The 17,680-nt window shown below is 41.7% G+C and overlaps 1 protein-coding gene across 1 annotated transcript in view; it reads left to right on the top strand.

Annotated features, from left to right (window-relative positions):
* LOC135513044 (BMP/retinoic acid-inducible neural-specific protein 3-like) overlaps positions 1-16,623 on the top strand; it is a 71,290-nt gene extending 54,667 nt beyond the window's left edge. Inside the window, exon 8 of the mRNA XM_064935696.1 lies at positions 14,752-16,623. Within this exon, the coding sequence (XP_064791768.1) occupies positions 14,752-15,868 (1,117 nt within the window). The 3' untranslated portion in view covers positions 15,869-16,623. The remainder of the gene's footprint in view (positions 1-14,751) is intronic.
* Positions 16,624-17,680: the final 1,057 nt, after the last annotated feature.

Below are 17,680 nucleotides of genomic sequence, written 5' to 3'. Positions count from 1 at the left end.
TCTTCAGCCGCCTTAGGAAATAGAGACGCTGTTGTGCACTCTTGACATGAGTGGTGGTTTTATTGGTCCATGACAAGTCCTCGGTGATGTGGACTCCAAGGAACTTCAAACTCGTGACTCTCTCTACTACTGCAGTCCCATTGATGTGGATCAATGGTAGAGTATTCATCCCCTCGTCCAATTACCAGACACACTCCTCCAAACTATTCAGTCTTCCTATAATGCCATATCAATCAGGTAAAAAAATATATATTTGCCTTGCACATACTGTAGGTAACAATAGAATTGAGAGGAGCCTAGTATTTTGTATAGAAGTATGAATATTATGCGTAAAGACATTTAGGCCTACATGTGCACACAGTTCCATGAAATGAGAGAAGTGATTTATGGTATATTTCTGACTCAATCCTATTTAGACATATTGTTGTTGGTTTAAAAAACTGTTTTTTTGTTTAATTTGATTTAAAAACCAAACTTATTAGAAATATTTATCGTTAATTGGTTTATGGTGAGAACATGCATGGCTCGAAAGCAATGTAATTTCAGCTGCTAATTCTGGATAAGCGCTAATATGATCTGTAAAATGGTTCCATGATGTTTATAAAACATTACATTTGCGAGCAGTATCATAGTGAGTGGACATTTCCTCATTCTCTTTATTTTGGATCTTTATCCAGCTCCTGTGAAAAGTTTGGATGTGCATAAAACCCTCCATAGTTTAAGTTGTCTGTATTATATGCCCACAAGGAGCAATTATGGTGCCTGTAACTGTATTTAGACATATCAAATTTTACAACTTGTTTTAAATAGGCTAACAATTATACCGTTTTTTTAGGCATTATCAATAGCCTAGGGAATTTAATATTGCTTATTGACTACATTTGGCATGTCCAGACTGCAATTTTAGCCAGCATCATACCACCCTGCGTTCCACTGCTAGCTTGCCACTGAAGCTAAGCAGGGTTGGTCCTGGTCGGTCCCTGGATGGGAGACTCTTTCATATTGTCAAAAAAATATCATAATCCCCCAGGGCAGTGATTGGGGACATTTGCCCTGTGTAGTGTACCATCTTTCTGATGGGACGTTAAATGGGTCCCCTGACTCTCTGTGGCCATTAAAGAGCACACGGCACGTATCATTTTAACCCTGGTGTCCTGGCTAAATTCCCAATCTGGCCACCTTCCAATTGACTCATTCCTCTCCCCTGTAACTGTTCCCCAGGTTTTTGCTGTAAATGAGAATTTGCTCTCTGTCAACTTACCTGGTAAAAAAAGGGTTAAATTCAAATTAAATTAATTAAAATGTACAGTAGGCCTAGCCCCTATCATTGTGAATGCTATAGCCTATGTTTAACAATGTATTTCCATATTGATGCAATTACAACACTGTGGACTGCAGATATGTTAACATATTTTGCAAATATGGGGCAGGTTATTTAACAAACTAGGCTATAACGAACTAATATTCAAATTGCGGTTGAGGACAATTCAATAGATAACACCATAAATACACAACTTGAAGCAACCACAAATTTAGCCATTGAGCACGTTCTGTTTCCCCAGTGAGGGGCCAAACCTCGACAATCCCACAACTTTATTCATCAAAACCCAGCTTTTTCACACTACCGCCAGCTACTGCGGCCATCATTCTGGTTGTAAAAATATAAAAAATATTTCTGACACATCCCCGAATCTATAACGCTACCGCCAGCGCTAAGATTAACCATTGCATTAGGTTTGTTAAAATAGAGCACACAGAGGTATCCACTGTCTCTGGTGTTGGGTGTCTGTGAAAAGCTCTGACAAATTACAAATTAGATCTCATCCCGTGAGGTCAAAATGGTCACAAGAACGGTGAGCAAAAATCCTAGAACCATACGGGGGGACCTAGTCAATGACCTGCAGAGAGCTGGGACAAAGGTAACAAAGCCTACCATCAGTAACACACTACGCCGCCAGGGACTCAAATCCTGCAGTGCCAGACGTGTCCCCCTGCTTAAGCCAGTACATGTTCAGGCCCGTCTGAAGTTTGCTAGAGAGCATTTGGATGATCCAGAAGAAGATTGGGAGAATGTCATATGGTCAGATGAAACAAAAATATAACTTTTTGGTAAAAACTCAACTCGTCGTGTTTGGAGGACAAAGAATGCTGAGTTGCATCCAAAGAACAGCATACCTACTGTGAAGCATGGGGGTGGAAACGTCATGCTTTGGGGCTGTTTTTCTGCAAAGGGACCAGGACAACTGATCCGTGTAAAGGAAAGAATGAATGGGGCTTCCTTCCATCAGCAAGGGCATTGAAGATGAAAAGTGGCTAGGTCTTTCAGCATGACAATGATCCCAAACACACCGCCCGGGCAACGGAGTGGCTTCATAAGTAGCATTTCAAGGTCTTGGAGTGGCCTAGCCAGTCTCCAGATCTCAACCCCATAGAAAATCTTTGGAGGGAGTTGAAAGTCCGTGTTGCCCAGCAACAGCCCCAAAACATCACTGCTCTAGAGGAGATCTGCATGGAGGAATGGGCCAAAATACCAGCAACAGTGTGTGACAACTTTGAAGACTTACAGAAAACGTTTGACCTCTGTCATTGCCAACAAAGGGTATATAACAAAGTATTGAGAAACTTTTGTTATTGACCAAATGCTTACTTTCCACCATAATTTGCAAATAAATTCATAAAAAATCCTGCAATGTGATTTTCTGGAAAAAAATTATAATTCTGTCCGTCATAGTTGAAGTGTACCTATGATGAAAATTACAGGCCTCTCATCTTTTTAAGTGGGAGAACTTGCACAATTGGTGGCTGACTAAATACTTTTTTGCCCCACTGTAGTTCCTTCAGAAAGTATTCACACCCCTTGGATTTTTCCCCAAAACATTATTTTTTTGGTAGATAATGGCGCCGGAGGAGATGTCTTCCGTTTTACAGTCTCCTAACCAATTGTGTTATTGTGGGTTTTTTTCCGTTATTTGTAAATTATTTTGTACATCATGTTTCTACCACTGTCTCTTATGACCAATTTTTATTTATTTATTAACGAGTCAGATGCAAAGGATTTACTAAAGACACCTGACAATGCCCAAATCCCCGTGATTTGCATGAGACAGAGACTGAGATATCGGGGAGGTAGGGGGCGCCTTGTACGGATCTGACGGCAAGTGGGTCATCTGCCTCTGCCATCAGTACTATTAGCCAACATACTATCATTGGATAACAAAATAGATTAACTATGATCACAACTATCCTTCCAACTGGACATTAAAACTGTACTATCTTATATTTCACCGAGCCGTGGCTGAACGAGGACATGAATAACATTCAGCTGGCCGGTTTTATGCTGCATCGGCAAGCTAGAACAGCCGTCTCCAGTAAGACAAGGCGTGGCGGTCTGTGTATATTTTTAACAGCAGCTGATGTACAGAATCTAATGGTAAGGAATTCTCTAGGTTTTGCTTGCCTGAGGTAGAATATATGTAGACCACACTATTTACTAAGAGTTTTTTTATCTATATTCTTTGTAGCTGTCTATTTACCACCACAAACCGATGCTGGGACTGACTTCACTCAATGAGCTGAATACAGCCATAGGAAAACGCTCATCCTCTGGCTAAGCTCATAGTGGCCGGTTGATTTTAATGCAGGGAAACTTAAATCTGTTCTACCTAATTTCTACTGGCACGTTAAATGTGCAACCAGAGGGGGAAAAAAACTCTGGACCACCTTTACTCCACACACAGAGACACGTGTACAAAGCTCAGAGACATTGGCCATGTGGTGCCAGGATAACAACCTCTCCCTCAATGTGATCAAGACAAAGGAGATGATTGTGGAATACAGGAGGAGGACCGAGCACACCCCCATTCTCATCGACGGGGCTGTAGTGGAGCAGGTTGAGAGCTTCAAGTTCCTTGGTGTCCACATCACCAACAGACTTTCATGGCCCAAAAACACCAAGACAGTTGAGAAGAGGGCAAGACAAAACCATTTTCCCCTCAGGAGACTGAAAAGATTTGCCAAGGGTCCTCAGATTCTCAAAAGGTTCTACAGCTGCACCATCGAGAGCATCCTGACTGGTTGCATCACTGTCTGGTATAGCAACTGCTCAGGATCCGACCACAAGGCACTACAGAGGGTAATGCGTACGGCCCAGTACATCACTGTGGCCAACTTCCTGCCATCCAGGTCTTCTATGCCAGGCGGTGTCGGAGGAAGGCCCTAAAAATTGTCAGACTCAGGCCACCCTAGTCATAGACTGTTTTCTCTGGTACCGCATGGCAAGTGGTACCATAGCCCCAAGTCTTGGTCCAACAGGCTTAACAGCTTCTACCCCCAAGCCATAAGACTCCTGAACATCTAATCAAAGGGCTACCCAGACCCCTCTTTTATGCTGCTGCTACTCTCTGTTTTAAATCTATGCATAGTCACTAACTCTACACACATGTACATTTTACCTCAATGACCTCGACTAACCTGTGACCCCGCACATTGACTCTGTACCGGTACCCCCTGTATATAGCTTTGCTACTGTTATTTTACTGCTGCTCTTTAATGATTTTTTTTTCCCATATCTATTTTTTACTAAACACATGTTCTTACAAGCCCTTAACCAACAATGCAGTTAAGTAAGCATTTCACTGTAAGGTCTACACCTGTTGTATTCGGTGCATGTGACGAATAAAATGTGATTTGAACATTTTGTATTTACTTTTATCTACACAAAATACTCTGCCAGTGGAAGAACACTTCCAACATTTGAAAAATAAAACACTAATAAATGTATATCTTCATTAGTTAAGTCAATACATGTTAGAATCACCTTTGGCAGCGATTACAGTTGCTATTATCTCTGGGTAAATCTCGAAGTGATTTCTAAACCTGGATTGTGCAAAATTCTTCAAGCCTTATAAAATTGGTTGTTAATTGCTAAACAACCATTTGCTGGTCTTGCCATATATTTTCAAGCAGATTTAAGTTGAAATTGTAACTCGGCCACTCAGGAACATTCACTGTCTTCATGTTAAGCAACTCCAGTGTAGTTTTGGCCTTGTGTTTTAGGTTACTGACCTGCTGGAATGTGAATTAATCTCCCAGTGTCTGGTGGAAAGCAGACTGCACCAGGTTTTCCTCTAGGATATTGCCTGTGCTTGGCTCCGTTTCATTTTATCATGAAAAACTCCCCAGTCATTAACGATTACAAGCATACCCATAACATGATTCAGCTACCACTATTCTTGAAAATATGGAGAGTGGTACTCACTAATGTGTTATGGATTTGCCCCAAACACAACATTTTGTATTTAGGACAAAAAGTGAATTGCTTTGCCACATTTCTTTTCAGTATTACATTTGTTCCTTGTTGCAAACAGGATGCATGTTTATGAATATTTGAATTCTGTACAGGCATCCTTTTCACTCTGTCAATTAGGTTAATATTGTAGAGTAACTACAATGTTGTTGATCCATCCTATCAGTCATTAAACTCTGTAACTGATTTAATGTCACCATTTGGCCTCATGGTGAAATCCCTGAGTGGTTTCCTTCCTCTACGGCAACAGATTTAGGATAGACGCCTATATCTTTGTAGTGACTGGGAGTATTGATACAAGATCCCAAGTGTAATTACTAACTAATAAATATCATGCTTAAATGGGTTTTTAATGTCTTTTTTTACCATCCTACCAATAGGTGCCTTTCTTAGCGAGGCATTGGAAAACCTTCCTGGACTTTGTGGTTGAATCTGTGTTTGAAATTCACTGCTCGACTAAAGGATACAGAGAGGAGGTAGTCATTCAAAAATCATGTTCAAATCAAATCACATTTTATTTGTCACATACACATGGTTAGCAGATGTTAATGTGAGTGTAGCGAAATGCTTGTGCTTCCAGTTCCGACAATGCAGTAATAACCAACAAGTAATCTAACTAACAATTCCAAAACTAATTTCTTATACACAGTGTAAGGGGATAAAGAATATGTACATCAGATATGAATGAGTGATGGTGCAGAGCAGCATAGGCAAGATACAGTAGATGGTATCGAGTACAGTATATACATATGAGATGAGTATGTAAACAAAGTGGCATAGTTAAAGTGGCTAGTGATACATGTATTACATAAGGATGCAGTAGATGATAGAGTACAGTATATACATATACATATGAGATGAATAATGTAGGGTTTAAAGTGGCTAATGATACATGTATTACATAAAGATGGCAAGATGCAGTGGATGGTATAGAGTACAGTATATACATATGAGATGAGTAATGTAGGGTATGTAAACATTATATTAAGTGGCATTGTTTAAAGTGGCTAGTGATACATTTTTTACGTCCATTTTTCCATCATTAAAGTGGCTGGAGTTGAGTCAGTATGTTGGCAGCAGCAACTCAATGTTAGTGGTGGCTGTTTAACAGTGATGGCCTTGAGATAGAAGCTGTTTTTCAGTCTCTCGGTCCCTGTTTCGATGCACCTGTACTGACCTTGCCTTCTGGATGATAGCGGGGTGAACAGGCAGTGGCTCGGGTGGGTGTTGTCCTTGATGATCTTTGTGGCCTTCCTGTAACATCGGGTGGTGTAGGTGTCCTGGAGGGCAGGTAGTTTGCCCCCGGTGATACGTTGTGCAGACCTCACTACCCTCTGGAGAGCCTTACGGTTGTGGGAGGAGCAGTTGCCGTACCAGGCGGTGCTACAGCCCGCCAGGATGCTCTCGATTGTGCATCTGTAGAAGTTTGTGAGTGCTTTTGGTGACAAGCCGAATTTCTTCAGCCTCCTGAGGTTGAAGAGGCGCTGCTGCGCCTTCTTCACGATGCTGTCTGTGTGAGTGGACCAATTCAGTTTGTCTGTGATGTGTATGCCGAGGAACTTAAAACTTACTACCCTCTCCACTACTGTTCCATCGATGTGGATAGGGGTGTGTTCCCTCTGCTGTTTCCTGAAGTCCACAATCATCTCCTTAGTTTTGTTGACGTTGTGTGTGAGGCTATTATCCTGACACCACACTCCGAGGGCCCTCACCTCCTCCCTGTAGGCCGTCTCGTCGTTGTTGGTAATCAAGCCTACCACTGTTGTGTCGTCCGCAAACTTGATGATTGAGTTGGAGGCGTGCGTTGCCGTGCAGTCGTTGGTGAACAGGGAGTACAGGAGAGGGCTCAGAACGCACCCTTGTGGGGCCCCAGTGTTGAGGATCAGCGGGGTGGAGATGTTGTTGCCTCCCCTCACCACCTGGGGGCGGCCCGTCAGGAAGTCCAGTACCCAGTTGCACAGGGCGGGGTCAAGACCCAGGGTCTCGAGCTTGATGACGAGCTTGGAGGGTACTATGGTGTTAAATGCCGAGCTGTAGTCGATGAACAGCATTCTCACATAGGTATTCCTCTTGTCCAGATGGGTTAGGGCAGTGTGCAGTGTGGTTGAGATTGCGTCGTCTGTGGACCTATTTGGGCGGTAAGCAAATTGGAGTGGGTTTAGGGTGTCAGTTAGGGTGGAGGTGATATGGTCCTTGACTAGTGTCTCAAAGCACTTCATGATGACGGAAGTGAGTGCTACGGGGCGGTAGTCGTTTAGCTCAGTTACCTTAGCTTTCTTGGGAACAGGAACAATGGTGGCCCTCTTGAAGCATGTGGGAACAGCAGACTGGTATAGGGATTGATTGAATATGTCCTTAAACACACCGGCCAGCTGGTCAGCGCATGCTCTGAGGGCGTGGCTGGGGATGCCGTCTGGGCCTGTAGCCTTGCAAGGGTTAACACGTTTAAATGTTTTTCTCACCTCGGCTGCAGTGAAGGAGAGACCGCATGTTTCCATTGCAGGCCGTGTCAGTGGCACTGTATTGTCCTCAAAGCGGGCAAAAAAGTTATTGAGTCTGCCTGGGAGCAAGACATCCTGGTCCGTGACTGAGCTGGATTTATTCTTATAGTCCGTGATTGACTGTAGACCCTGCCACATACCTCTTGTGTCTGAGCCGTTGAATTGAGATTCCACTTTGTCTCTATACTGACGCTTAGCTTTTTTGATTGCCTTGCGGAGGGAATAGCTGCACTGTTTGTATTCAGTCATATTACCAGACACCTTGCCCTGATTAAAAGCAGTGGTTCGCGCTTTCAGTTTCACGCGAATGCTGCCATCAATCCACGGTTTCTGGTTAGGGAATGTTTTAATCGTTGCTATGGGAACGACATCTTCAACGCACATTCTAATGAACTCGCACGCACGTTCTAATGAACTCCCGAGTGGTGCAGCGGCCTAAGGCACTGCATCGCAGTGCTTGAGGCGTCACTACATTCCCGGGTTCGATCCCAGGCTTTGTCACAGCTGGCTGTGATTGGGAGACCCAGTGCGGCTTGGCAGGGTTGTTTCGTAGAACGCATGCCTCTCAACCTCCGCCTCTCCCGAGTCCGTAGTGGAGTTACAGCGATGGGACAAGACTGTAACTACCTCTTAGATATCATGAAAAAGGGGTAAAAAGCACCCAAAATATTAACTATTATTGGACAAGCAACTTATTATGTGACTTGTTAAGTACATTTTTACTCCTGAATTTATTTAAGGTTTGCCATAACAAAGGAGTTGAATACTTATTGATCCAAGATATTTCAGCTTTTGATTTCTTATTAATTTGTAAACATTTAGAAAAAAATAATTCCATTTCGACATTGTGGGCTATTGTGTGTAGGTCAGTAACAAAACATTCTCAGTTGAATCCATTTTATATTCCGGCTGTAACACAAAATGTGCAAAGGGTCAAGGGGTGTGAATACTTTCTGGTGTATTATAAGCAATTATTTGTACTATTATATTTTTTATGTATTTTCCATTCACTATAATGGGGTCCTGTTTTCTGCTAACAATGCCTGCAGTACTATAGTCGGCCTTCAACTTCCGTGGCTTCAATGAGAGGGAGCATTGCTACATGTAACACCTCTTAAGTTACCACCCACCTTCTCGCTCACCTCACCCCGTCTCTCATGGCAACACGACTCCAGTAGTATTTACATATCCCCCGCCATGAAGTATTCTGGGTCAGCGTGGTGGGAGAAAAACATTCCTGGCTGAGCAGAAGTTCCAGTGAGAAGGAGAGATATTCACAATACCCATGTGGGCGACAAAACCAGGCCCAGTAGATATAAATGTTTCTGCAGCTACAAAGAGATTTGATTAACAAACATGGATAAAATGTTTTATAGATAAATAACCCATTATAGATACCTTGAGGCTGGCTTTTAAGGGAGAGCATTTTATTTTCAGTTTTTCCACTTTCATATATTTTCATAAACTGTTGCTGTGTGCACATATACCCACAAATTCAGTATCTATCATTGTTTACAGTATGTTTCTGGGGTGCTGAAAATACCATGACACTCTGCCTGCATATATTTATGAATTAAACACTGCGACAACCTACTGATATGACCAGACATAAAATACTACAGGGTAATACCTAATATATTGTTATTTTGTTAGGAAAAACAGCTGTATCATGACATGAACCCAAGGAAGATGGAATTTTGTATTGGGGAATGTGAATATCTAGTTATTCTAGTGAACTTGAGATCCCCAAAGTGACTATGTACACTACCGTTTAAAGGTTTGGGGTCACTTAGAAATGTCCTTGATTTTGAAAGAAAAGCTCATTTTTTTGTCAATTTAAAATGAGATCAAATTGATCAGAAATACAGTGTAGACTTTGTTAATGTTGTAAATGACTATTGTATCTGGAAACAGCTGATTTGTAATGGAATATCTACGTAGGCGTATAGAGGCCCATTATCAGCAACCATCACTCCTGTGTTCCAATGGCATGTTGTGTTAGCTAATCCAAGTTTATCATTTTAAAAGGCTAATTGAGCATTAGAAAACCCTTTTGCAGTTCTTAGCACGGCTGAAACCTGTTGTTCTGATTAAAGAAGCAATAAAACTGGCCTTCTTTAGACTACTTGAGTATTTGGAGCATCAGCATTTGCGGGTTCGATTACAGGCTCAAATGGCCAGAAACAAAGGACTTTCTTCTGAAACTCATCAGTCTATTATTGTTCTGAGAAATGACTATTCCATGTGAGAAATTGCCAATAAACTGAGGATCTCGTGCAACGCTGTGTACTACTCCCTTCACAGAACTAAGCAAAATTGCTCTAACCAGAATAGAACGAGGAGTGGGAGGCCCTGGTGCACAACTGAGCAAGAGGACAAGTATATTAGAGTGTCTAGTTTGAGAAACCAATGCCTCACAAGTCTTCAACTGGCAGCTTCATTAAATAGTACCCACAAAACACCAGTCTCAACATCAACAGTGAAGAGGCTAGGCAGAGTTGCAAAGAAAAGGCCATATCTCACTGGCAATAACAAAATAATTAAGATGGGCAAAAGAACACAGACACTGGACAGAGGAACTCTGAAGAAGGCCAGCATCCGGGAGTCGCCTCTTCTCTGTTGACGTTGAAACTGGTGTTTTGCGGTTACAATTTAATGAAGCTACAGTAGTCATTTCCAACACTTAACAATGTCTGCACTGTATTTGTGATCAATTTGATGTTATTTTAATGGACAAAAAAGTAGTTTTTCTTTCAAAAACAAGGACATTTCTAAGTGACCCTAAATTTTTGAACGGTAGTGTACGTACAGCCATGGATGCTTATAAGAAATCCCGCTTCGACCTCCAACAAGTCATCAAACAGGCAAAGTGTCAATACAGGACTAAGATCAAATCCTACTACGTCGGCTCTGATCAACGGATATGGCAGGGCTTGAAAACTTTTATGGATTGCAAAGGGAAACCCAGCCACGAGCTGGCCAGTGTCGTGAGCATACCAGATGAGCTAAATACCTTCTATGCTCGTTTTTGAGGTAAGCAACACTGAACCATGCATGAAAGCACCAGCTGTTCCAGACAACTGTGTGATCTCTCTCTCTCCATAGTCGATGTCAGTAAGACCTTAAACAGGTTAACATTCACAAGGCCGCAGGGCCAGACGGAATATCAGGATGTGTACTAAGAGCATGCACTGACCAGCTGACAAGTGTATTCACTGACATTTTCAACCTATCTCTGACCTGGTCTTTAACTTCTTGCGTCGAGCAATCCCAGATCCGGGATCCTATTTATAGCCTCAAGCTCATGAGCATAACGCAACGTTAACTATTCATGAAAATCGCAAATGAAATGAAATAAATATATTTGCTCTCAAGCTTAGACTTTTGTTAACAACACTGTCATCTCAGATTTTCAAAATATGCTTTTCAACCATAGCTAAACAAGCATTTGTGTAAGAGTATTGATAGCTAGCATAGCTATAAGCCTAGAATTCAGCCAGCAACATTTTCACAAAAACAAGAAAATCTTTCAAATAAAATAATTTACCTTTGAAGAACTTCAGATGTTTTCAATGAGGAGACTCTCAGTTAGATAGCAAATGTTCAGTTTTTCCTGAAAGATTCTTTGTGTAGGACAAATCGCTCTGTTTTGTTCACGTTTGGCTATGAAAAAAACCTGTATCCAGTTATAGCCTCAAGCTCATTAGCATAACGTACCGTTAACTATTTATGAAAATCGCAAATGAAATGAAATGAATGTGCTAGCTCTCAAGCTTAGCCTTTTCTTAACAACACTGTCATCTCAGATTTTCAAAATATGCTTTTGAACCATAGCAAAACAAGCATTTGTGTAAGAGTATTGATAGCTAGCGTAGCATTTAGCGTAGCATTTAGCGGGCAACATTTGCACAAAACCCAGAAAAAGGATTCAAATAAAATCATTTACCTTTGAAGAACTTCGGATGTTTTCAATGAGGAGACTCTCAGTTACATAGCAAATGTTCAGTTTTTCCTGAAAGATTCTTTGTGTAGGAGAAATCGCTCCGTTTTGTACATCACGTTTGGGTACCAAAAAAAAAACAAATTAAGTCATCAAAACGGCAAACTGTTTTCCAAATTAACTCCATAATATCGACTGAAACACGGCAAACGCTGTTTAGAATCAATCCTCAAGGTGTTCTTCACATATCTCTTCATTGATATATCGTTCGTGGATGTCTACTTTCTCCTCTGAATCTATTGGAAAAAGTAGTGCAGCTGAAGATGACGCACCAATTTCGACGGAGGACACCGGGCGGACACCTGGCAAATGTAGTCTCTTATGGTCAATTTTCCAATGATATGCCTACAAATACGTCACAATGCTGCAGACACCTTGGGGAAACGATAGATCGGGCAGGCTCATTCCTTGTGCATTCACAGCCATATAAGGAGACAATGAAAAACAGAGCCTCAAAAATCCTGCTCATTTCCTGTTTGAAGTTTCATCTTGGTTTCGCCTGTAGCTGTCAATTATATGCATAGTCGAGCATCTTATTGTGACAAAATATTGCGCTTAAAACGGGCACGTTATTTTATCCAATAATGAAATAGCGCCCCCATAGATGTAAGAGGTTAATATCAACTTGTTTCAAGCAGGCCACCACAGTCCCCATGCTCAAGAATGCCAAGGTAACCTGTCTAAATTACTGTCGCACCGTAGCACTCGCATCTATAACCATGAAATTCTCAAAGGCCTGGAACCTACAGGACCCTGAACAGCTTCTACTCCCAAGCCATGAAACTGCTTATTAAGACTGCTAAATAGCCAATCAAATGGCTACCAGGACTACCTGCATTGACCCTTTTTTGCACTAACTCTCTTGCGCTAACTCTGCATACACACTGGACTCTACCCACACACTGACACATACAATTGAAGTCGTAATTTTACATACACTTAGGTTGGAGTCATTAAAACTCATTTTTCAACCACTGCACTAATTCCTTTTTAACAAACTATAGTTTTGGCAAGTCGGTTAGGACACCTGCTTTGTGCATGACACAAGTCATTTTTCCAACAATTGTTTACATACAGATTATTTTACTTATAATACGCTGTATCACAATTCCAGTGGGTCAGATGTTTACATACACTAAGTTGACTGTGCCTTATAACAGCTTGGAAAATTCCAGAAAATTATGTCATGGCTTTAGAAGCTTCTGATAGGATAATTGACATCATTTGAGTAAATTGGAGTTGTACCTGTGGATATATTTCAAGGCCTACCTTCAAACTCAGTGCCTCTTTGCTTGACATCATGGGAAAATCAAAAGAAATCAGCCAAGACCTCAGAAAAAAATTGTAGACCTTCATCCTTGGGAGCAATTTCCAAACGCCTGAAGGTACCACGTTAATCTGTATAAACAATAAGGAAGGAGACGCGTTCTGTCTCCTAGAGATGAACATACTTTTTCTCCCCTTTCCTCCCCAATCTTCGTGGTATCTAATTGTTAGTAGTTACTATCTTGTCTCATCGCTACAATTCCCGAACGGGCTCAGGAGAGACGAAGGTCGAAAGCCACGTGTCCTCTGAAACACAACCCAACCAAGCTGCGCTGCTTCTTAACACAGCGAGCATCCAACCCGGAAGCCAGCCGCACCAATGTGTTGGAGGAAACACCGTGCACCTGGCGACCTGGTTAGCGTGCACTGCTTCCACAGGAGTCGCTAGTGCGCGATGAGACAAGGATATCGCTACCGGCCTAACCTGGATGAAGCTAGGCCAATTGTGCATCGCCCCATGGACCTCCCGGTCGCGGCCGGCTGCAACAAAGCCTGGGTTCGAACCCAGAGTCTCTGGTGCCCTAGACCACTGCGCAACCCAGGAGGCCGTGATGAACGTACATTGGTGCGAAAAGTGCAAATCAATCCCAGAACAGCAGCAAAGGACCATGTGAAGATACTGGACGAAACAGGTACAAAAGTATCTATATCCACAGTAAAACGAGTCCTATATCAACATAACTTGAAAGGCTGCTCAGCAAGGAAGAAGCCACTGCTCCAAAACTGGCATAAAAAAGCCAGACTGTGGTTTGCAATTTCACATGGGGACAGAGATCGTATTTCTTGGAGATATTTCCTGTGGACTGATGAAACAAAAATATAACTGTTTGGAAGAACAGCATCCCAACCGTGAAGAACGGGGGTGGCAGCGTCCTGTTGTGAGGGTGCTTTGCTGCAGGAGGGACTGGTGCACTTCACAAAATAGATGGCATCATGAGTATAGAAAAGTATGTGGATATGTTACCCGAAACGTTTGACCCAATTCAAACAGTTTAAAGGCAATGCTACCAAATACTAATTGAGTGGATGTAAACTTCTGACCCACAGGGAATGTGATGAAACAAATAAAAGCTGAATTAAATCATTCTCTCTCCTATTATTCTGACATTTCACATTCTTAAAATAAAGTGGAGATCCTAACTGACCCAAGACAGGGAATTTTACTAGGATTAAATGTCAGGAATTGTGAAAAACTGAGTTTAAATGTGTTTGGCTAAGGTGTATGTAGATTTCCGACTTCAACAGTACTTACACTCACACACCAAACACAGATATACTACATAAGACCACACATCGCATGAGCACACATGCATATTGACGCCACACTCACACACACATTTAAAAAGGACAAAGCAAGCATTTCACTGTTAGTCTACACCTGTTATTTACGAAGCATGTAATAAATTGAATTTGATTTGATCCTTGTGCAGATAGTGTTCAAAAGGGGTTGTGTTAAATGCGGAAGACACATTTCAGTTGAATGCATTCAGTTGTACAACTGACTAGGTATCCCTCTTTCCCTTTTCCCAGAACTGCAAAGTGTTTGGCCACACAAAGTGCATTTCCTGTAGAAAACAGTCTGGAAGTTTATCTTCATTGTGTTTATCTGTGTTCTGCAGGTCCTTCACCTACTGGCTGAACTTTATCTTGTCCATCATGTACTGCAGTGAGAACAACCACATAGGTTCATACCTGGAGGAGACAAGGAGCTGCTCTTGCCCCTATGAACACCCGTCCTGCCAGGGTGTCATACCCTGCACCATGGGCGAGGGCTCCTTCTGCGCCTCCTGCTCCTACGACAACCGCTCCCGCTGTGCCACATGCAATCCTGGGTACATGCTTAGCCAGGGGGTCTGCCGCAATGAGGTGCCGGACTCCACAGACCACTACATCGGCTTTGAGATGGACCTGCAGGACCTGGAGCTGAGATACCTGCTACAGAAGAAAGACAGCCGTATTGGCATCCATGGGCTCTTCGTCAGCAACGATGTCCGGCTCAACAACTGGTTTGACCCATCGTGGAGAAAGAGGATGCTGCTGACACTGAAGAGCAACAAGTACAAGTCCAACCACGTCCACATGCTCCTCGGGATGACCCTGCAGATCTGCCTTACTAAGAACAGCACCCTGGAGCCAGTGCTGTCTGTCTATATCAACCCCTTCGGGGGCAGTCACTCTGAGAGCTGGATCATGCCTATACACCAGAACAGCTACCCCGACTGGGAAAGGACTAAACTAGACATTCCCCTGGACTGTTACAACTGGACGTTGACTTTGGGCAACAAGTGGAAAACATTTTTTGAGACTGTCCACTTCTACTTGCGGAGCCGGATCAGTGCTCCGTTGCCCCAAGGGAACGGCTCAGTCTACTACGAACCTTTAGAGTTCCTGGAGCCTGGTAAGAACCTAGGCTACATGAAAATAAACAGCATCCAGGTGTTTGGCTACAGTATGCACTTTGACCCGGAAGCGATCCAGGACCTGATTCTGCAGCTGGACTACCCGTACACTCAGGGATCGCAGGACTCAGCCCTGCTGCAGTTGCTAGAGATCAGGGACCGGGTCAACAGACTGTCCCCTCCTGGACCTCAGCTCCTGGACCTCTTTTCCTGCCTGCTGCGCCACCGCCTGAAATTATCCACCACAGATGTTGTCCGAATACAGGCAGCGTTGCAGATTTTTTCTGCCAAACAGCCAAACTCAATGGAATACGAAACAACCAAATTATGTAGCTAATAAGGGGCCGGAGTCCAACTACACAGATGCTTGTGCTGCTATTACACTGACTTGATTACAGTTAAGAGCAATTTTGTAAGGCACTGAGGGACATTTTCTTTGTTTTTATGATGTTGAGCGCTGTTTATTGGGATTCGTGTAAAATTCTATATTTCTGGAAAGTGTGTGTCATACAAACACAAGGGGGCTTCACCATGCCCACTTTGCCTTTTTAAATGATAAGAATAAGAAACAGAGTTGATTTCTGACCGTGATGGATATAAAAGATGTATCATCACTGATATGTTTCCCATAATTTGCACAGATCTCACTAATCCGTTAAAATGTGAAGCTTTTGCTGATAATTAAGTGTTATCTCAACAGTGTGTTTGGTTTGACACCAGCATGGCTTTACTTAGGTCTTTCACTTTGTTATTGAACACACCATTTTTTATTATCATACTCTTCTGTTTAATCCCACTACACCCCATGTGTCCAGAGCTAAATGAGATGCTAAGGAAATCAAATGTTCCTTGTTTTTCATAGGTTTAAATTCCCACACAGGCTTTTCTATTTCACATATTTGTAAAATTAGAATTATACAATACTTCAGACATGCAGAAATAAAACACCATACACACTATGGCTAGTATGTTTATGTTACCTTTATTTTTTATAATGCAGTCGTTTGTGAACAGTTATGAAACAATGTCTATATCATATATGAAAACATTCTGAATTTGCTAATTCACTAAATAAAAGTCATTTTTATGTGCCATCTGTAAATAGTTTAGATGTTTTATCTAGTGGATATTTTTATCAGAGATAATCTATGTATGATGTATCAATTTCATATTTGATCTTGGGTTAATTAATCTAGATTATATCATATCTGATGCATATCTTTGTCAATTAAGATTATATTTCAAAATCAATCTCTTCTCTGAAAAGGAAATGCTTCATGCAAACCACAGAATATAAAATGTTCCATTCAGTCCTTCGGTGTTTTGAGAGGATTTCTGATCCTGTAATTTGAGAGAAATGTTGCCTTGAATGAACCTTTGCAATTTATCTGTGTAAAGGACTTTGACAAGGCAACATTGCCCGACAACAAAATAATATATTGAAGTCACAACAAACCCTAGAGCACAACTCGCTCCAGTGTTTGGCATAAAACGCCAGGTGACTTATTCTTCGACTAATGACTTTTCCCCTTGGATATCCTTGAAAGCAATCCAGCCAAATCACTGCAGGAAAAAAGTGTAAAATACTAAAATAGTGGTACCCTGGAAAGTTTCCCTATAACTTCAGATGACCCTCAATCAAAGTGGAGGCATTCCTTATTTATTGATTCACTCTCTCTTCGTTCTGTCTGTCATTATTTAGTACTTTTTCAGAATTTCTGAAAATATGAGGTATGAATCTTTTTCATGTGCCAATATGAAATCTGGCTTTAAGAAAAGTAAAAAAAGAATGCTCAGGTTAATTGGACGTCTGATGACATAACAGTGAAACAAAAGTGTCCATCGATACACTTGAAATGTGAGTTTCAAGGACTTTCAATTGTCTTTGTTTTAATTACATCCCACTGGGCACTAACTGGTTGAATTAACATTGTTTCAACGCAATTTGTCAACCTATTGTGATGTGGAATCTACGTGGAAAATACATTGGATTCGAAAAAGTCATCAATGTAAACTTGTTTTTGACGGTGAAATTTCAACCACAGGTTTATGTCATCATGCTAACTACATTTAAACATAGAAAGGTAGTCTATAAATTATTTTGAATTTGTTTATTTAAAACATCAGATCTTCAAAGTAAAATCCACTA

The sequence above is a fragment of the Oncorhynchus masou genome, chromosome 24, assembly GCF_036934945.1.
Source record: "Oncorhynchus masou masou isolate Uvic2021 chromosome 24, UVic_Omas_1.1, whole genome shotgun sequence".
Taxonomy (NCBI): Eukaryota; Metazoa; Chordata; class Actinopteri; order Salmoniformes; family Salmonidae; genus Oncorhynchus; species Oncorhynchus masou.
This window is presented reverse-complemented; position numbering and strand designations above follow the sequence as displayed.